Genomic DNA, 22,714 nt, shown 5'->3' on the forward strand with positions numbered 1-22,714 from the left:
AGTTAATTGCTTATTTTAACGTCATTTTTAATCAAATTATATTTCAATGAGCTCCCCCCAGCCCCCCCCCCGCTCCCCCTCCACCTCTCCCTCCACCTTCCCCCAATAAAATACTTATTTATCTAATGTTTTACCATCATAAATGTTAATAAATATACGCAATTTAGTACCTAAGCCATACCTCGTTTTCAGGGTTTTTTAAGTCACTGATCGTAGGTCTCCCTCTGTCTATTCGCTCCCCCTTACTCACTATGTGTCTTTGAAGTACCATTATTTGTTTAACTTGATTGAAATTTTACATTTCAAATCTCTTTCTGGTCCATGTCTACTTTACCCAAATATAAAATTCTTGATTACTTGAGAACTTTATTAAGTAAAAAACAGAATTCAGGAGGAGGTATTATTAAATAGACACAATTAAGCTTTTGAAACAATAATTCATTCTGTTAGCTAAATGTTGTGAAATTTAATGTGTCATTTTAACCCATCTGTTCTTTTAAAACCCTTTCTACATTTTTTACATCTTTTTTTTTCATGGTTTTTATGAATTAACACACGTCTGTTTTAATGTGACGATCTTCAAAGTTACAAATTTTTAAATTACTGAAAAAATTCTAGCTAACCGATATTTTCTATGTCTAATTTATTCTCGGATGCAATTTGAATAAAAATTCTTTTTGGATTCTTATATCTCAATAAAGCAACGTATAATTGTCCGTAAAAGAATGAAGGTTTTTTAATATACAATCCTAAAAAAATCATAACTCTGTTCTTCTGATTTTTTAATAAATATAGAATATGCTAACACAAAGGGTAAGTGTTTTCTATAGCAGACTAAAGGTAATGATAATAAAGTGCCAGTATTCAATGTTATTCTAGGAATATAAACTTTGCTTTTTTTCTCCCATGATTATTTCTGCTTATATATTATACTTAAATCATTTTGTTATCTTTAATCTTGTGACTCTACAGAGACCGTCTGATATACTGAAAGTTCTTATCAACACTACTATAGCATTTATTTTAGATTTTAATTTGTGTATTGGAAGACCCTCTCTAATATTATTTTAAAATACTATTGCAAAATTAACATTTATTTTAATTTGATAATGTTAAGTTAATCATATGTTTTATCAACTCCTTAGTGAATCACGTATTCTGCTGTTGTGAACTTATTTTCAGCCTGCATTGATAAATACACGAGTAATGTCGTTATTTTGTCTACTCAGTCTGTTAGTGGGGAGTTGGCGCTCGGAGCGCGCAGGGGGGCGTTAGCACCACTACACTGAGAGATACTTTCCATTTACGTGCACAGTGTACGTTTGGCGTTCAGCCACGTGGTAGCGTGTCGACACCCAACTAGCTGAGTGAATACCGAGCGCTCACTCAGCTTTCAGAGGAACAAATTTCGTTCACTCATAAATCTGAGTGAACGCACTCGACGGGCCGTACGAGTGTCTAACCGTCACTGAGAATATTATACGTATAATATGTACGTACACGCGATAGACATTGCTGATTTCGAAGAACAGTATTTCTTCAAGTATTTCTTCAAGAAAGTGTTGTTACTGGAGCAGGAAAAGTTGACTAATTAGTGTAAGATAAGTATTTTTTACGTGCTTTTGATTCACTTAAAGACAATACTAACAGTACCTCTGTAATTCAGAGTGAGTATACTTGTTGTTGTCTTTTTTTTTCATGTGCCGTTATAAGTGATAAGTTGAATGATATTTTTTCAGTTCAGTGCTATTGTGTCATGTGCAATCTTCAATAAATGGCAAGTGCAACATAAGATGGCAGATGTATTTGTCAGCTCAATTTGGAACAACTGGGGATTAGAAGATTTGGTACCAATCTTTGGCTTCGATACGCATTTTTTTGCTTATAGCGTTTTCAAAAATATTAATGAAAAAAAAGTTATTTCTTATCAAAAATTACGTGACCGATATCCTTGTATAATTTTTAAAAAAGACGATTGTTTGTACGTTGCCCCTAGACATCGATTGTAAAGTCTAGTGCGACGAATTAAAAAATATTAAAAGTTATTGAACGATTTGTTGATGAAATAAGGTTTTGTAAAAAAAAAAAAAAAACAACTAACCAGGGGGGATAAATGGGTCATGGGACCCACGGTAAGAACGAAGTTCTTTAAACATGAGATGAGTATAGACACAATTTCTCAGGTAACAAGGGGGTCGCCAGACCCACAGGAAGAACGAAGCTCTGTAAACGTTAGTACTGCATTCATGTTGTTTACTAAAACAAACACTTGAAAAACGAATAAAAAAAAATATAAAAATAAAATAGTTTACTACTCACGATGGTTGAACTTCGTGAGTACTGTATTTGCACGACGTTCTCACGAAGTTCAACCATCGTGAGTAGTAAACTATTTTATTTTTTTATTTTTTTTTATTCGTTTTTCAAGTGTTTGTTTTAGTAAACAACATGAATGCAGTACTAACGTTTACAGAGCTTCGTTCTTCCTGTGGGTCTGGCGACCCCCTTGTTACCTGAGAAATTGTGTCTATACTCATCTCATGTTTAAAGAACTTCGTTCTTACCGTGGGTCCCATGACCCATTTATCCCCCCTGGTTAGTTGTTTTTTTTTATTTAATTTTTTTTTTTTTTTATTTCTTTTTTTTTTCTTTATTTCTTGTTTTATTTTTTTTTGTATTTCTTGTTGTTTTTTTTTAATATTTTATTTTTTTACATTTTTTTTCATTTTTTTCTTTATTTCTTGTTTTTTTTTTTTTCATATTTCATTTTATTACATTTTTTTTCATTTTTTTGTACTTCCTTTATTTAATTTCTTTCTTATTTTCATACTTAATCTTTTTTTTTTCATTCCCTTTTTTTTTTTTTTTTTTTTTTAATTTATATAATTATGTGACATTGTAACATAATTAGTTAGTCGAATTCAAAATCTTGAAAACCATTGATACGTTGTGCAACTCTATCGTATATGTTTATTTTAATAATTTATTTATAAAATAATTTATTTATAACAGTAATTATTAGCATTACTGTAATGCCAACAAAAACCTCAGGTTTAATAAAAATCGGTCGGTATTTTATGCATCAAATACATGAAATACAAATATTTAATGCGTAATAACGCGTCTTATTATGTTTAATCTACATAACCATATTTTTTTTTGAACAGAAATACACAATTTATCATGAATTAAATGTAGTATCAGTGAATGCATATAAAAATGGAATATTATAGTTATGAACCGCACGATAAGTACAAGAAACCGAGTTTCCATAGTCGGCAGCGCTCGTAGCAGAGTGGGTAAGGTACTGGACTCACATGCAGGAGGTCGAGGGTTCAAACCTCTTTATTGGAAAATGTTTTTTTTTTTTTTTTTTTTTTTTTTTTAGAATTGTAAAAGAAATAAATTCAAAGTGAAGTAAAAGTTATTGTGGGAAAACAAAATTGTAATTGGTTTGAAAATTAATTGCTTGGGAGTGTGAAAAGGGAATGGTGGGTAAAGGTGTGCAGAAGAGTAACACGGCACGGTTGGCGGATATACATATATAGTGGGGAGAGGGGAAGTGTATGGAGAACAGTAGGTGAGGGGAATGGGGTAAGGGGGGAGACTTGAAAGGCAGAGACTTTGGGTGAAACCACTTTCGTTTCCAAAAAAAAAAATCTGTCGGTTTTAAAATTCCAGCCCCCCGAGTAACGCGACATAAAGAACTTCGTTCTAAAAATTCCGTCTCATATTTATTACTTAAATTTAATTTTTTGTACAAGTAACGATAGCAATGCTGTCACCCTTCAAACTAAAATGATAAACATCATGAATATCCATGCACATATAAATACGTATGTATACATGTGATATTCTCAGTGTCGGTTAGACACTCGTACGGCCCGTCGAGTGCGTTTACTCAGATTTGTGAGTGAACGAAATTTGTTCCTCTGAAAGCTGAGTGAGCGCTCGGTATTCACTCAGCTAGTTGGGTGTCGACACGCCACCACGTGGCTGAACGCCAAACATACACTGTGCACGTAAATGGAAAGTATCTCTCAGTGTAGTATATATATATATTTTTTTTTTTTTTTTAATTATAGTGCTCTACGTCCGGCTTCTTTTAATAAGGGCACTACTATGGGCACTTAACACTTTGGAGAAGGAAGGGAAGAGGGATGGCAGGCCTCCCATTACTGGGAGGGGGGTAGGGGGAATTAGGCAATTTATGCTGCGAGGAGGTTGCCTAAACCCTCCTCGAGGAGCATTGCGTGGTGAAAAAGCACATGTGAAAAATCACAGAGGTACTTGCCCGAAAAAGTCGCACTATGGCCGGGAATCGAACCACGGTCTCCCGCGTGCCAATCTACGACCTAGCCGACTGAGCCACCGCGCGCTCAGTATATATATAACAAATTTATCTATGATCATATATACGTTAATATGTATGTTTATACATATACTAGTAGGGCTTCGCCGCCTCTGTGCGCTTTTTGCGTCAACTCCTCACGAACAGATTGTAACTTTTTTAGAAAGTTTCCATTCTGGTTTTTAGTTATTTTATGGACTATTACTGAATTTTTTAAATTAGGATTATTATAAATTATACATCACAAAAACAAAATTTTATTAGAACAGTATTTTTAATCCTTTTCATTTAGTTGTATAAAACCTTATTACCTTATATTCACTTAACTCTTCTTATAATATTTCTCAATATTATTATGGTTGTCTATGGTTATTCTTAGAATTTTATTCTCTGGTTTATTTTTGTTTTCAAATTCAAAAAAATAATTATAACTTAGTTGATAAATTTTGTAAAATGGCTTTCTTTAAAAATGCTCACATGATAATGGTTCTTTAATATACTTTGTTGTACATGTTCGTCATCAAGTTTTTCGACTGATTCAAGTATTTACGATCTCAAAGGGCTAAGATTTTGTTGATAACTTCTAGTTGGATGTCTCGGCTGATAATTTACATTTTAACAAGTTTTATTAAAAGGAAAAATTTTAACAGCGTTTTCAGTGTAGCGTTCTGAGAAAAAAATAAAAATAAAAATAAAATCAGTTTTTTAGCGATAACTTTTTTTACATACGATTTACTTATTAGCGTTCGAAGACAAAGTTGTAAATGACTAAAGAATATTGGCATATAGTCTTAACAAGCTAAGTCTAAACTGCAGGCACTGACAGGCTCTCCTGGCCCCCTCTTGCTACTTAACGCGTAGAGCCCAAACTTTGTGCTCTGAGAGGCCGATCACTTGGATTTTGCGGCCCCCTCCCACTGGCTTTCACAGTTCAACACGACATCGCACTGTACGAATTCAAAGTACAAGTTTCTGTCCGCTCATCGTTGTGCTGCCACAGTTCAACATCTTTTTGATCTCGCGCAACACAATTTTTGGTATCAGCGGGCCCAAATAGTCGTGTCGCGGGAGCCTACAGTCGTTTGAGCTCCGATGGGTTGGGTTGTTAGGATATGAGAGGTTGTTATTTCTTTGGGTGATAGGGTCGAAAAAAACTTACGAATGTAAAACGTTAATTTATTATACTATTTCTCAAACTGAAAAAATTCTATCAATAGCGTGGACTGGCATGACATCAATTTTACTTCCAAAAGGGATGGCAAGTCATAGAACTTTCAGCCTGTCTTTAAATCTAAACAGTTTAAAGAGTACCTATTGAGAATTCTAGTGACATAAAAAAATATTAAGATAAGTTGTTTTAATTCTTTGGGATGATTTTTCAATAATTTCAGCAAATAGCACTGGAGAAAGTAGACAAAGCATTTAAACATTTATGTAATACGGAAAAATATTTTATAAATAAATTAATTATTTAAGGAGGTAATTTTTGTTAAAGTCTTCCTGTTACTAGAAAAAAAAATAAAAGTATGGTAATAGATGAGACAATTAAATCCAATTTAAAAAACTGGTGGTCGAAGAATAATATCCGAATAAACTAATAAATCTTTCTTTTCATGGATCTCATTCTTAATTTTAAAATTATAAATAAATATTGGTTCTACTAATAAAGGATTTTCAAAATTATTATTAGAAACAAGGTTAGGGAAAATAAAACTAAATATAAAAATTGATACAATAGTGATGTTACTTAGATATTAAGGTATATCAGATAGACATTGTGATGGAACACGATTAAGGATAGTATGACATGAAAGAAGAAGCATCAACTAAAAAAACAGTTAAAAAACAAAGTCTCTATTCCAAAAGTAACCTTAAACACAGGAAACATCTCAACATATCCTTTTTTTTTGTATCGTAAGCAATTTTTAATCGTTGTGACATTTAATATGACAATAGATCAATGTCAAGGTAAAAGTTTTGAATACTGTAGGTTTATATTTAAGAAAATCCTTATTTTTGAATGGTAAAATACATATGATTTCATCAAGACGCAAAAATGAAAATGATTTATTTATTTAAATAGAAAGAAAAAAAAAAAATGTAAATAGAAAATATTGTTTAAAAAGAAATTTTTACATACTAAATTAACTTTACTGTACAATTTTATAAAGTAAATTGACAATATTAATGGCATTATTATAGTTATTATGATAATTAATTTTTTATTCTTTAACAATGATACATAACATGATGTTTTTTTTGTGATAAAAACTTTTCGGTTCAATAAATTTGACCTTGAATTTTTAATAAGAATTTATTGTAATATTATATAATAACTTAGTATGTATTTTATGAAAAAATCATTATAGCATTGTTTTAAGAACATTTGATTAATTTTATTATCATTAATATTTCAATTTTCAGTTGTAGAAATGAGTTTTGGTATTATAATTTACATGATGAATATTCATGAATAATTATTTTATAACACGTATACTTTAAGGAAAAAGGTAAAAAACAAACAGTTTCTTTAAATTCGGATACATAATTCATAAATCAGTATAAAAGTCTTAATGCAATTAATTTTTATCGTGTTACTGTTATTTTAAATTAATGTACCATTTACTATTCATCAAATATATGTATTTGGCGTAATACGACAATACATACAAATCAAAACCTTACATAATTATCAAATAGTATTAATCAATTAAAATATTCTCAGAACTATTAGTTCATAATTTTAAATATGTTATTTATTAACATTTTTACACAAACAAACACTATTGATTATTTTATTAATATGTGTAAACTTCATTTATTTGCCTCTTTATCATTGTGGTACATAAATAAGAACCATTATCATTCAAATTTAGCAAATTATTGATATATAGGATGTGAGGGGTCATGCAGAGGTAATAGGAAACAAAAAAACCGAAGAGAAGCTGTTGAAGGCTTGGGAATGTCTGTGACGGTCTTAAAAAAAGCAATAGAAATGTCATATTAACGTTAAAAACGATGACGTTTTACTGTACACCGCGAAGGGGAGACTTTTGGGAGGCTTATGGCGAATGCGAATAACAATATAATGTCGGAATATATATACACAGGATGATCTGTATCGGTGGCATTTCCCAGGAACAGCGTGTATAGCACTTTTTTCTGAAGCGATCCCCGTTGGAATTAATTTTTCAGGGCAAACAGCTTTTAAATAGAAGGCGATTGAAAATACGTTCCAAACTACCCCTAAATGCGGTTAGAAGGGTGTGGTGCGTCCGCATGAACTCGAGACGTTGCCACATTGTCATTGAGCTTATTTAGTAAGCAGTAAGAACTGTATACATGGGTATATCCACGTGCGCACGCACCAGCGTTTGCTATACTATACTGCTGGTAGTTTGAAGGTTGGTTGTTACACGATAAATATTGTCTGCTCCTTATGCTATCATGTTTTGAAGCCATGCATCAGATGTAATTTCATGAATATTTCAAGGATAACATGTCAAATCATGTAACAATAAGAGTGTAATGGGATAAACGTATCACCTACTAATAATCATACAGTTATTAAAATTACATTGCAAATATTATAACGTTAATATTTAAAATGCTATAATTTCAATTCAGTATTAGTGTCCCTTTTTAGATGAATAAACTCATATCTTATACATTTTATCACAAACAGAAGTTTTATGAGCTGATCAAGTCGAGACTAACACAAATTTTAAGATAATTAGTAAAGGTAAACACACATCGTTATGTACATGTGTACTTATAAATATTGATATCTGTTTGTTCTCGCGCTTTCTGTCTTACTCACTCTAATGTTTATTTTATTTTTAGACTTATAATTTGTGCTAGATCGAATTAAATTAAAAGACCAAATCGGTAGGGAATTTTTCTACTCTACACGATGGTATTTTTATGCTCATCTTGTCTCTCACCAGTTACAAGATATTACCGAAATAATTTTTTTACTTTCTTTTAACGGTGTTGATGAATCTCACTTCTTCAACTGTTTTTCTTGTAATTTACGAGTTATATTGCATGTAGCGATTGTAGCATCAAGAATGACTCTTTATATGTTACTTGTAAGGTTTAACGAATTTTGTATAGAAAACTGGGTGTCAAATAAGTAAGTTTTCTACGTTCTAAATTCTGTAGAAAATTTTGAGACTCTCCTACATCGTAATTGACATTAAGTTCTCGACACTTCACATAACCTTAATTTCAAGTAAACCGTAAATTTAGTCTACTGTAAACTTTATAAGAGAGTGTAAGATATGTACTTTTGTTATCTAATTAAATTTCACGTGCTTTACTAGTATTTGTCTTACCTTTTTCAATTCATTTTTTGTTGTACTTTAAAAATATTTAAATACATAACGATGAACATTAGTTATAACACAATAAATGAACTTATAATCTCATACACAGTTTGAAAGAGAAGCTTCACGTCCATTTTTATATCGCTTTAATTTTTTACAAAACGTTTAATTTGGTTTTCTACGTTTTCTACGTTGTTTATGACTTTCTTACGTTTTTGATAGTTTCTTACAAATATACAACAAAATATTGAAAATTTTGTAGACAACCCATCCCTAGATACTATTATTGATAGATTTGTAAGAAACTGCCTAACACTTGTGAAGAACGTAAAATTCTATTCGACTACGAAAGTACGTATCTTACACTTTCTTATACAATTTACAGTAGACTGAATTTACAGTTTACTTGAAATTAAAGTTATGTAAAGTGTCACATACATGCGCTTACAGTACCAAAAAAATATAATTTAGAGCCCATGATAGATTATGTACTTGTGTTATTCGCTCCGTAAAATACTTTAAAAGAGCACCACCGACGGAAAAAAAAAGGTACCCGTCAAGGGCCCACCAAGTGCCCGCCAAAAACCCGACAAATGCCCGGCAAGTACCCGCCAAGTATCCGCCAAGTGCACGCTAAGTACCTGCCAACGGTGATTCAAGTGCCTGCTATATACCTGCCAAGTATACGGCATGTATCCGCCAAGTGCCCGGCAAGTTCCCAGCAAGTACCTGCCAAGTACCTGCTAAGTGCCCGCCAAGTGCCCACCAAGTGCCTGGCAGGTACCCGCAAGGTGCCCGGCAAGTACCCGCCAAGTGCCCGGCAAGTACCCGCCAAGTGCCCGCTAAGTACCCGCCAAGTATCCGCCCAGTGCCCACTAAGGTCCTGCCAAGTACCACCGACAACCTCGTGCAATGCCTACCATCCAAAGTATTGGCATAAAAAATGCTCCCTCAAGAGATGTTTCAATCACGGACGGGACACCAGCGCTTGCAGATCAGAGGGAAATCCATTTCACAGTCATGCCGCATGCACTTGGAAGGAGAATCTTTAAAACTCCGTCCTTGCCCATGGAATGCAGAGATCACTCTAGGCGCTTCGAAAGATGAGAGTGAGTAAGACAGAAAGCGCGTGGACAAACAAATATCAATATGTATAAGTACACATGTACATGACGATGTGTGTTTACTTTTACTAATTATCTTAAAATTTGTGTTAGTCTCGACTTGATTAGCTCATAAAACTTCTGTTAGTGATAAAATGTATAAGATATAAGTTTATTCATCTTAAAAAGGATACTAATACTGAATTGAAATTATCACATTTAAAATATTAGCGTTATAATAATTGCAATGTAATTTTAATAAACTGTTATGATTATTAGTAGGTGTTACGTTTACCCCATTACACTCTTATTGTTACATGATTTGACATGTTATCCTTGAAATATTCATGAAATTACATCTGATGCATGGCTTCAAAACATGATAGCATAAGGAGCAGACAATATTTATCGTGTAACAACCAACCTTCAAACTACCAGCAGTATAGTATAGCAAACGCTGGTGCGTGCGCACGTGGATATACCCATGTATACAGTTCTTACTGCTTACTAAATAAGCTCAATGACAATGCGGCAACGTCTCGAGTTCATGCGGGTGCTATAATCTTCCAACCCCATTTAGGGGTAGTTTGGAACGTATTTTTAATCGCCTTCCATTTAAAAGCTATTTGCGCTAAAAAATTAATTCCAACGGGGTTCGCTTCAGAAAAAATTGCTTTTCACGCTGTTTCCGAGAAATGGCACCGATACATATCATCCAATATATATATATACATATATACAAATATATATATATATATATATATATATATATATATATATAAGTGGAGCTCAGTACAGTACAGAAAAACGGTATTGTGCCTAATTAGTTTGTCACTTTTAGTTAATTTTTTATTTGTATTTGCAATAACATATGCCTATGACTCATCAATAAAAGAGTATCAATGTACAATTTTAAGTGTCTTGGATCATCCTGGGTCTAGTAATAATCGATTTTTTGCAGAAAATCCATCATTTACCTATTGAATTTGCTTAGAACCTCGTTAATAACTTCACCTGCTCTAGCTATAACATATGTTAATGACTAATAAATGAATAGTATTTATGTAAAATTTTAGTTTTCTGGAATCATCCTAGGCCGAGTTACAGTTGATTTTATACAGAAAATTGACAATACGCCGATTGATTTATTTATAACTTTTTAAAAAAATTTTTATCTATGTTTACAATAACATGTATCTTATATTAAAATTCTAACATTAATAAATATTAAAAAAATCTACAAAATCAGACTAGTTGAGTTGAAATTGGTTTTTTTGTTTTTTTACAAAATGCAAAAAATCAATAAAAATTGATGTTTTTTAAATAAAGTTCTGAACAAAAAATTGTAAACGCAGACGTTCCAAATTTAAATAGACTGTCGGCTTAAAAGAGTAATATTAGTGGTATTTTTTTGAAAATTTTTCCTTGAACAATTTTTGCAAAACTCTATGTGTCCATTAAAAAACTACTTTTTTGAATCTTCATTATTACCTCTTTGGTAAGTCGCAGAGTATTGTATTGAGACTTATTCTCTTTCTTAAGAGCTGTACTTCTGGTCTTTTTCATATCTAATCGATTTTTCCAACTAGGGTCTTGCAAATCAAAGTGCAAAAAAGGGCCAAGTTGCAAAATGAAGTAACTCAATGAATATCAGCATAATTGTTTCGAAACTTCTACCATTTAATTGGCAGAATTTTTCCAAAATTTATGAAAAATAAAATAAATGCCCTACGACCAGTGGAAGCAGAGACAATTTTTTTTATAATGAAAATTCCTGACGCTTTATTCTTCAACCAAAAAGACTGAAATTGTTAGGGATTACAATTTAACAGTTATATTTTAGTTAAAATAATATAATATGTTGTTTTAGTGCCACACATTGTTGCTAAGCTAATGTTAAAATCAACATTGATTTCGTCGGTAAAGTAGGAATAGCTAGATGCCACCTGATTCAGGTGCTACGAGAACTGAGCACGGGCGTTTCATATCAGAGATTGACTAGCCTACTTTTACCAGAAATTTCGTTACCTTCTTTAGACTTTTCTTTAGGTCTTTCTTAATATTACTCAAAAAGACCTCTTTCTGCTTTTTATTGCCTGTTTCTTTTTTTTTTTGAGATCCCCCATTTGAACTTTTCTCGGGGCTGTTTGAAAGGTTCCTGATTCTCTTGACTATTTTCATCACTATAATGGCACAGTTTAAAATAGACAAAACATATCTCTCCTCCGTTCTCTGCAACTTAACGGATTGTCAGCTCTTTTTCAACCATCGTACATAAGTTTTGGAGAAAAGAGAACCATTTTCCTTTGTTTTTCTGCTTCTGCTTCTTTAAGAAAATTTAAAGCGCTTTAGTGTCCAGCTTCAATCACCTCCACTGTTCTAGTGTGTTCTTGCTTAATAGCATTTAGTGCCTCCTCAAATTTTTTTTGAATTATTAGTAATGCCTGCTTCCAGTTTTCGCTAATAAATGACGTACTTCTTCTTTGAGGCGAAAAAGCTTACATCGTTTAACGTTTGCTTACAAAAAGTAGTAGCATTACTGACTCCTGTGATTTTGTTGTTGACACTTGTACAGCTCGATATCTTGTCACTTGCGGTGTAGTCCAACCTCGGAGATATTCCAGTGCAATCCAGGGAATTTACCTAATGCGTGACGAAGTAACAAAACAGCTTTGTGTGTAGTAAATGTTGTATAGGCATACTAGAAGTATTCTAGGAGGACGAGCAATGGGCATATCAACGGGCAACCAAACAATGGTCAACGGGCATTGACCAGAACAGAGAACCTATTAGACCAGACTGGCGCAAATAATGCACTGAAAAATGCCACCAAGTAGCCTCATCAGTAGTAGTTAGTCTATATTAGCAAGCCCACCAAGTATTTTTTGTTTACGAGACGTACAGACATTTCAGATGTGGTTACGCAGCATTACCCGAGCCTTATCGTCTGGCTTCAATCGCTACGAGATTGTCTGCACCAACCAGGGAAGGAAATTACCACCCTTACACCCTACACACTTATTCTATACTATATTCGATTAATTTTCAAAAGTTTCAAAAATTTGAAAAGTATCATCTGTAAAGTAACTCAAAATTCAACCCAACTTATCATAACTAGATAGAGACCAGTATAGATAAACATGTAAAACGTAAGTTAAAGACATTAACAGTGATAATTTACTATGCACTTTCATATGAGAGATAAATAACTAGAGTATTTTGTGTTAAAATAATTAGAATCATAAAAAAATATCATGTTTTAACTAGATTCAATCGTGTTAAAGAAATTCTTTGTCGATATTGTACTTTTATAAACCTTGTCATGATTTTCGAATGAATCCTTTGGTAGAATGCTTGAAGAATACAGAGTAAGCCTTATATTTAAATTTTGATTTGCACCATACTTTGTCCTAACAATTAATTTTTCTATTGGTACTGGAGGGAATTCTTATTATGTTCAGACTTCTTTTAATAAATCTATCTACTGACCTATCAAACTTTGATTTTCCATAAAAAAAGACCACTACAAACGCGAATATTGTTTCAAAACTGTAAGTAAACTATTTAAAAAAAATTGGATAGACACTTTTTGATATTTTTAAAGCTTTTCTAAATACCAAAACATATGACAATAATTGAATAAATAACCTCTTAAGCACTTGTTCTACTATAACTGAATTAGAAAACTACTATGTTGCTGTATCCGTAGCATGTTTAGTATTTTAATTTTATTTTTCCTAAGCTCAAAGCGATTTTTACAACTTAAGATTAAAAGAATATAATGAATAATAGCTAGATTTAAGTTGATCATTGTTTTACCGAGTTTTAGAGTTTAGAATATGCAGATCAACCAGATTACAGCATGTTGGTTGGTTTATTTGAAAGATGTATACAACGCAGAGGTATACAAGCAAGTGATCCTTATGATTGGGAAAAACCAGCTACTGCTAATGAAACCTTACCAACTACAAAGTCATTACCAACAGTAACAATTCCACCAGTTTTGACAACAGCTACTACAATCAATCAATCTCTGACTGCCCAAAATATTGACACAAATAATCAGGAAAACGTTGAACCAGATAATAGAAAAGAGTTAGAAGTGAGTAAATGAATTATTTTTAAACTTTAATTGCTTTTAATAACTTAGCCTATATAAGTATGCTTTGATCAAGAAAATCAGTTCACTATTGATGCTAATGATATTGTGTTCATAAATATATCTTGTATTACTCTGGATACTTGAAATTAAACGTTTTTTTTTTTTTTAAACAACTTTATCCGATTTTATTTAATTATTATTACTTATAATCGTTTGATTAAATCAAATTGATTAACATAATAGCTCCCCCTAAACATTAATTAAAATAAAACAACGTCTTGTACCTCTTGGATAAGACTTTAAGTTTTGCTCAACTGTTCAAATGCAACGCATGTTAATGTCGTTGCTGTTATGAAGGGCAGTGGCTTCCAGAGCCTGATTACGTTAAGTCTCAACCAAATGTTTTCACAATTCGTTTACACATTTAAGTGAATACTCATAAATAAATACGCTTCAGTAGTATATCATAAATATTGCTTAATTTTGTAACGTCCTTTTTTTAATTGCAAGTGTTGAAATCAGTTTTAAGAATTTACTTCGATATGTATAATTTCTGAAACCATACGTTTGTACTAATCTCATCCTATGTCTAACACTTTGATATTCTCTAAATACAATTCATGGTCAAGTTTTGAAAAAGTTGGAGCACACTTAAACATTTGCAAAACATATTATAAATTCACACAAACTGATAAAGGAAATGTCACAGTATGCTTCAACAAAATTGATTACAACAATGGAATGAAACGACTACACATCTAAAAATCAGTTATAAGTCATTGAAAAAATCTAAATATGATACTTTCATTATTATTAAAGATTCAAATGACAGGAATTATCTTTAGTATAAATACCATGATTAATAATTAACTCACACAAACACTAACCTAGCAAAAGTGTATGAGCTTTCAAAACTTAATAGAAAACTATTTCTTGAGAATATAAATTTCTACAATCAACAGCCTTACATTTTTTTGGCAGGGATTTTATATAAACATTTAAGAAGCAGTTTACCTATTCCCAAAGCGCACATTAATAATAGTTTGCAATCCATTGCTTCTATGAAACAAATAAATGTACCATAAAAATTTAGTGATAAGTGTTTTTATCTCTTCATATTAGTTCATAATTTACGAATGCAACCTTATGTGGTATTGAGAAGACTGGATAGAAGATTGGCAAAAAATGAACGAAACTGCAAAATCCCTTTTTATCATATGAGGAAGATCAATTTATCTATATTCGATAACACCCACTATACTTTTGTTGGCATATATAAACTAGTAGGGCTTCACCCCTTTTGCGTTTCACGCACCCACCTCCTATCATTGCATTATAATCCTTTACATAGGCTTTGAGGTAGGAGGCAAAATGTCTTGAGAAAAAAAGAATTTTTTTTTCAATAAATAATCATAAATTGTATGAATAATAATAAAAGTAACAAAAATATAATAAATACCTTTTAATACCTTTTAATACCTTTGACATGAGTTGAGTATCGTTGCTGTAAGAAAATTAGCAGTGGAGGCTTGATCAAATATTTATTGGGTTTAAATAACGTAGAAATAAGACAAGTTCACCCTTAGTTTGTTGGGAGGGGGGGGGGTTACGTTAAATGGCCCTCTCATTTAACTATATAATATAAAAAGATATGTACAAAAACAGATTAAAGATATACTGGTGGGTTTACCCATTTTACAATTATTGGCTGATACATTTTAAAATACACTGCTTAACTGCTTAACTATTTTTCCAAAAAAATATAACTGTTTTTTTTTTTTTTTTTTTTTTTTTAATGTGTAGGTGACACAATTTGCTGCATGCACAAAAAATTTATCAGAACTATAACAATAATCTTAGATTTACTCACGAATTAGAATCTGTCAATACACTTTTACAACTTTACAATTGTAAAATAAAAGGATAAAATAATTACCAATTGATGCTTAAAACTAACGTGACTACTACTGCTGCTGCTGCTGCTACGGCTACTACTACTACTAATGCTACTACTATCGCTACTGCTACCACTACTACTACCACTGCCACTACCACTACCACCACCACCACCTTCACCACCGGACTAAATAGCATGGACGAAGCAAAGCAAGAGTCCCTCAGAAAGCCCTGGAAAATGGCAAAATGCTGTGACCTCAAATAAGAAAAGAATCAGCGATGTCAAAAGGGAAGAGGTCTCTAGTCATAGGAGTACCCAGAAAAAAAGCTTTGACACAATGACAAAAGTACTAGTAAAGGTCGGGGAAGGACAAATCTATGCCGGGGTACTTAAGACGATGAAGGCAGGCTTTAACCCTAAAATGATCGGTGCTGTGGTCCAGAGTATCTTTGCCACCAAGAAAGGAAACTTGCTCTTAAAAGCTAAAGCAGTTTAGCATATTGAAAAATTTGCTCAATGTGTAAAAGTGTTAGTAGTGGGCCAAAGAACGGTGGTTCCTACTGCATGATAAGTGGTGCTTCAGGTCTGAGGTTTTGACAATGTTGTTGACGAAGGAGAAATCAAGAAATTCATTGAGAATATTTTTGAAAAATTTACCTAAGACTTCAAGGTTCAGCTGCTCAAAGCAAACGCTAAGATCAAAGAATGGCGCTCGCAACCCTTGTCGAAACAGTCACCAAGAAATTCGAACGCACAGACTGGGTCAAGATAAAATTCGTCTCCTGTCGTGTTCAAAGAAGGTTAGTGGTAAGAAGGTTTTTTCAGTGTCTGGGGCATGTATCTCATGACTGTAATAAAAAGACCAAATAAAACTGTGATTTAAATGTGGAAGCTGCAACCACCGCAAGAAAGACTGCAGTAGTCCAGCACGGTGTTTCCTTCGCAAAACAGGAGACACGAAACACAAAACCTGCAGTGGGAGCTGTCTAATATTTAGACAAGCAATAGAAAAACCCTGAAAAAACGCCCATGTGGCACAAAAGTAAGAAGGCCGAATTCTATAGAAGAGTGTAAGCAAATCTGAACCCATGCTGCGCTAAGTACACGCCACTCGCCAGCTAAAGAAGGTATCAAGCATCTAGAGGTGCTTTGTAGCCTACTATGGAGCGCTCAACACGGGTGCTGGTCCTCAGGGACCCTGAGTCTTGCTTGCTCGATTATGCTGTGAGATACAATGTTCTCTCTGGTGCCTTCACTTTGAAGTAATGCTAACGTGGCTCCGAGTCGGAACTAAAACCACGTGGCATGGGAGGGAGGTTTAAATGGGTATTAGTAGTCTAGTAAAAAAAAAAAAAAATAAGTCCGGGCACTACCGCTGTCCCTGCAGTGTGACTCATTGCATTTTCCCTTCCTCCACAAAAAACTTCTACTACTGCTACAACTACTACTTCTGTGGCGGCTGCTGCTGCTGCTACTGCCACTACTACTGCTACTGCTACTGCTACTGCTACTGCTACTGCTGCTACTACTACTACTGCTACTGCTGCTCCTACTACTACTGCTCCCGGGTGGGGTTTTCGCTGGTTTCTCCATATCGGGCGCTTCCATGGTTGGCGGATAGGGGCATCCTCATAAGATATGAGGTGACGATGGGCAGCTGGGGTGGCTTTCTGTGGTGATGATCGGGAACGTGGATTGGAAAGCGTGTGCGGCGTTGGCGTGTGTAACTGTAGCGGTGTGGACAAGGGACTCGTGCCCTGTGTCTTCATCGGTGTGGATGCATGGGCCGGCCCTGCTAGAGCTCCTTGTTCTCGCTTTCTGCTGCCGTGGGTGGCACTCCAATGCTGGATGCGGGCCAACAAAAACTAGCACCCGTCGTGTATAGAAGTAAGTCATGGTTATAACATTTTTCTCAGATACATGCATCACACTCTCACGAAACAAACACAGGGACACTAACGGATTGTTCTGGGTTGCGTGTGGTGGGTCCTTTTCCGGGCTTGCGTTGGAGGCCTGGCAGCGGGTGAAGCCGGATGATGAGGCCCAGGTAAAACTGCGTAACCACATCTGATATGGCTGTACGCCTCATAAACAAAAAAGACGTGGTGGACCGACTAATCTAGGCTTACTACCACTGAGGAGGCTATATGGTGGCACCTTAGTGCCTTACGCCAGCTCGTTTTGTTGGGTTGTCTGCACGGTCGTGGGACTGTACGTTGCTGCTCGTCTCACTGGGATGACCGTAGTGTACCAACATATACATAAATTACTCATAAACACCATTCTTAGACTTTTTTCTCAACGCCACGGCAGTCTCCGCGAGTGGAACTGAAGGAGAGTAGCGACTCCTGGCCGGTCCGAGCAAGTAGCGGTTCTCTCTGGTTACAGAGAGGGCTGCTGCCCTGGTTTGAACCCTTTCCATATACTTATTTCTAGAAAAAAGAGTAGTGCTGGCCTTCGCGGGTCAGTACGACATTCAAAAAGATGCCAACATGAAAAACGTCGATGCAAAACTTGTACCCCAGGTGGTAACCTCTCTAAGGAAATCCGCCGGCAGTTCCGATCCGGTGAAAGCCCGGGTGACTGTCGCAGGCCCCACGGATTCTGGTGGGGGCCACAAAGACGTGTCTCATGGCCAACAGGGACTGCTGAATGTTCCATGGCCCTTCCTCACGGACAAAGGATGAAGAGGAAGCCTGTTGAGTATAGGCACTAACGATACCAAGGACAGCAACGTGTCGGTATTTAGCAACCAGACCCAGGAGGAGCTTGCCTCTTTAGAAGAAGAAGGTGCTAAGCTCAGATTGAAGCAACAGCAAGTGACTGATACAGTTTAATTAGCAACAAAAGATTTAACAGAGACGCTACAAGCAATTAATGATAAGTATGCTAACACAGCAAACGCTGTTAAAAATGGGCTCAAAGCCGCGCTTAAACACCTTGAAGAGGCAGAGACGACGGCATATTCAGAAAAAAACCCTGAACACTACCCTTAAGGAAATAAAACGAAGTAAAAGAAACAGGAGCCCATCGAACAGCCCTGAAAAACGCCAGCAAACCATGTCTTTGAAAAAAAAAAAAAAAAAACAGGCAGTGGCAAACAAAAAGAGATTCTCCTGAATGACAAAACAAGCCAGAAGAAAAAAGTGGACGCGACAACAACAGTGGTAGTGAAGATGGCTGAAGGGCAGACCTTTGCAAAGGTGCTAAAGACGATGAAGGCGAATTTTGACCCTGATAAGGCTAATGTGGCAGTCCAAAGTGTTGTCACTACAAACAAAGGAGACATACTTATTAAGGCCAAAGATGTAGAGAATGCTATTGCATTCTTACAGCAAATTGAAAAATCGGTAGCCGGACAGGGTATTGTCAAAATGAGCAACAAAAAAGTGACACTAGAGATCTGAGACCTGGACACTATTGTAGAGGAAGATGAGATGAAAAAGGCTTTTTTAAGACTTTTGGACTTAGGAGCCAGGAGCCAGAAGTAGCTCTTTTAAAACGAAATTCCAGAGGTCAGAGGCTGGCGTTGATAATGGTGAACGAAACAACTGCCAGACAAGCAGAAGAGAAAGGCAGGTTACGAGTCGACTTTGTCATCTGTCGTATTTGAAGAAGAATTAAAGTAACAAGATGTTACAAATGCCTGGGATATGGACACGTCTCGGGCAACTGCATAGAAGAAAACAGGTCTAAGCTTTGCTTCCGGTGTGGAAGGTCAAACCACCGTAAGAAAGAGTGTCCAGGCCCAGCACGGTTCTTCCTTTGCTCACTAACGGACAACAATCACGAAGCAGGTAGTGGGAACTGCCCTTTATTGAGAAGAGCCCTAGAAGAAGCCAGAAGGAAGGCCCAAGCAGGACAAAAGTAAGGCAAAGGGGCCTTGAGTTGGAAGGCAGGCTAATTTGGACCCACGCTTCGCTGGGTACTTTTACCATCAGCAAGGGAAAGTATCAAGCTTGTAGTGGTGCTTGCTAGGTCAGCGGCCTACTATGGAGCGCTAGACAGGGTGCTGGTCCTCAGGGACCCCTAGTCCTTTTTAGGACTCGAGAGGATCAGCACCTCTAGCAAATGGTGGCGAGTTAGCTCGTTAATGATGTGAGACGCGATGGTCTGCCGAGTGGCTTTTCCCTGAAGTAATGCTAACGTGATTCCGGGGTAGTACAAATGCCACGCGGCATGAGGGGGGTTTAGTGGATATGGGTGGTCTAAAAAAAAAAGTCCACTGAGCCTCACACTTCCGCTGTCCTTGCGGTGTGTCTCAATGCTTTTCCTCTCTCTCCACAGAGAAAAACAATAAAAAACTCAAAAAAAAATATGACAATAAAAAACCTTGTTACGGAAGGAGTTTAATTTACAGTGAAATTTCACTTTGCTTATAAATTGTAAGTCAAGCTTCAATTTTTTCTCTCATTGGTTTTCCTCATAGGCCTTATCCACCATTAATAACAGGGTTCGTACAGATCCTGGAAAACCTGGAAATCCTGGAAAACTCCTGGAATTTAATTTTACCTCCTGGAATCTTTGAAAACTCCTGGAATTTTTCTTTTGATCCTGGAAATTTTTGAAACTTCACTCTGTGTCATACAATAAGTAATTTTTAGTTCGATTTTTATGTTATTTAAGTTTCATGATTTTAATTTTATTTGTTTGAATGTTTTTCACGTTGCCAAGGCGAAAATCATTATAAATCATGAAAATATATTATGTTCTAGCAAGTTTTTATGCATACATACTATGTCTGTTTTCACGTGTAGGTGTTCGTTTACACTGTATATTGTGTATATGACGGCGATCATGAGTCTATATGCGTATCAGAGAGGAAAAAGAGGAAAGTATGCTTTCCATCTCTCGCTCTCATGAGCCCTTATAGCCGCCAGGGGTGGTATTGCGTAACTTTGCTAGCTTCCACATGCAGTTCTGGATAAACTAAATTTCATCGTAAAGACGTCTGAAAATACCTTTGAGATGAAAAAAAGTTTGTGCAAATCCTTACCAAAAAGCAGGCAAAGTTACGCAATACCACTCCTGTACACGGTATATCGTATAGATTAAGTCGCGTTAGTGTGGAGGTACATTAAAATAGTATACTCAGCACTGAGTCAGCAGGGGCGTAGCAAAAAATACATATATGTGTCTGTATATCCATACACAAATTATTACCCCCACCCCCGAAAAAAATTATGGCTACGCCCCTGAAATAAGTATACCAAGTACGCCATGCTTGGCTTATAGACCGAGAGTTGGCCGCAAATTTTCGTGAGAATAACCGTTTCGGTTGTGATTTTGAGGATGGATGTAATTGATCACGAGGATTCGAAAAGTATTCATGACTTAGGTGCAAATCCGGGGCGTTTTTGCTATAAATACGTAGTACAACTATTTACCGACGCAAACCGCGAGGCAGACCCATTTGAGTAAGACAGCTTATAATATTTTATATTTTTAAATGTGCACTGGCTGTGTAGATCACTCTAGATGACTCGAACGGGTCAACGAGAATTTTACGTTATCGACGGTATATACGAGTTTCGTGCGTTTTCTGCTGCCTTGCGGTTTGCGTCGGTAAATGGTTAGTAATACGTATTTATTGCAAAAACACCCTGGATTCTCACCTAAGTCAAATATACTTTTCGAATCCTCGTGATCAATTACATCTCTCCTCAAAATCGAAGCCGAAACGATTATCCTCACGAAAATTTGCGGTCAGCTTTCTTAGAAGAACTTTTTGTCCAACCAGTGCATTGGCTTTAGTCATCTGGCGACTGCATGTAAATGCGTCTTAAGGTTACTACCGAAATGTAAACAAACGAAAGCGACATATTTGTTCCGGTGCGGCTAAAGTATACACCGTGGTATACTTACACGTATATCAACTCGCGCTGGCTAACTTTTTAACCGCAACACAATACTTAAGTATCTGTTTTTCTCTACGTACAAACGGTTGTTAAAAGTTAAGCTCGTGTGTCAAACTGCAGGTACCTTGTAGATAGTTGTTTGTGTTTAATGAGTTTATCACTGAAAGAATAGTAGTTTTTGCTGTCTAGCCCAAAGTAGTGTTTTTTTTCGTTCGTTATTTTTCAGCCGAAGGATGAAAAAAGTCTCAGAAGCCAGATTGCGCGAGTGGACACAGATAATTTTCGTTGCCCGAGTAAAAGGTAAATCAAATACCAAATTTACCGTCAGAGACAGTTTTGTACATTTGGTGCGTTGATCAATATGGTTTTTTTATTGTACCAAACAAAATAAATTGATTAATTTTTATGTAATCAGTACACAGCTGCATAAACTCGCTATATCCTGCGTTCACTTGGTATAGAGCTCGCGCTTGGCAGGTGATTTATTTTGTTTTTATTAAATTTATTTGATTCACTGCAGTACATATTCACTGTACTCTTAGTTAGACTGAGAAAGCGTATGCACTTGCTCGTTTCAATTACGCATACCACTAAGTCAATCAGCGTTATTTATGTTTCTCTGCGCATTGTCTTGAAATTATACCACAATGTACAACGCTACCATTGGTCAGAAATATGCTTTAATTAATTAATTCTGCTTGAGTATATAATCAATTGTATATTATTTAATAGATATCCGTCGTAAGGAGGTTATTTCAATAAATAGATAAACAAGGTCTAGATAATAAAATTTGTTGTTGCATTCAAGTGTATAGTAGAAAATAAGGTCTCTTTAAAATGACGCCTATTATACATATTTGAAAAAAGTATTTGGGTACGTATGAAAGTAATATTAATTTTTAAAAAATTGTAGTTATAATTTTAAATTGATAACCAATATATATTTCAGGTATAAAATTTTTAATTTATTAGTATTAAAATGCAATTAAAAAGGCGACCGATGCACTGTGATGAAAAATAAAATAAATTTTAGTCATATTTATGTGATTCACGCACATATTTCTATGTGTAGTCA

The 22,714-nt window shown here is 35.0% G+C and overlaps 1 protein-coding gene across 6 annotated transcripts in view; it reads left to right on the forward strand.

Moving 5' to 3' along the window:
- Asator (tau-tubulin kinase asator) overlaps positions 1-22,714 on the forward strand; it is a 552,963-nt gene that overhangs the window by 132,112 nt on the left and 398,137 nt on the right. For all 6 annotated transcript variants that reach the window (XR_016293148.1, XR_016293146.1, XR_016293147.1 and 3 more), the window contains one exon: positions 13,612-13,884. Coding sequence is in view for 1 of the 6 variants with exons in the window: in XM_089594084.1 (XP_089450210.1) it covers positions 13,612-13,884 (273 nt within the window). In the remaining 5 variants the exon portion in view is untranslated. The remainder of the gene's footprint in view (positions 1-13,611; positions 13,885-22,714) is intronic.

Source organism: Copidosoma floridanum, unplaced genomic scaffold (assembly GCF_036245765.1).
Source record: "Copidosoma floridanum isolate Cflo_tuat_1 unplaced genomic scaffold, Cflo_Japanese_pri ptg000020l, whole genome shotgun sequence".
NCBI classification, from domain to species: Eukaryota; Metazoa; Arthropoda; class Insecta; order Hymenoptera; family Encyrtidae; genus Copidosoma; species Copidosoma floridanum.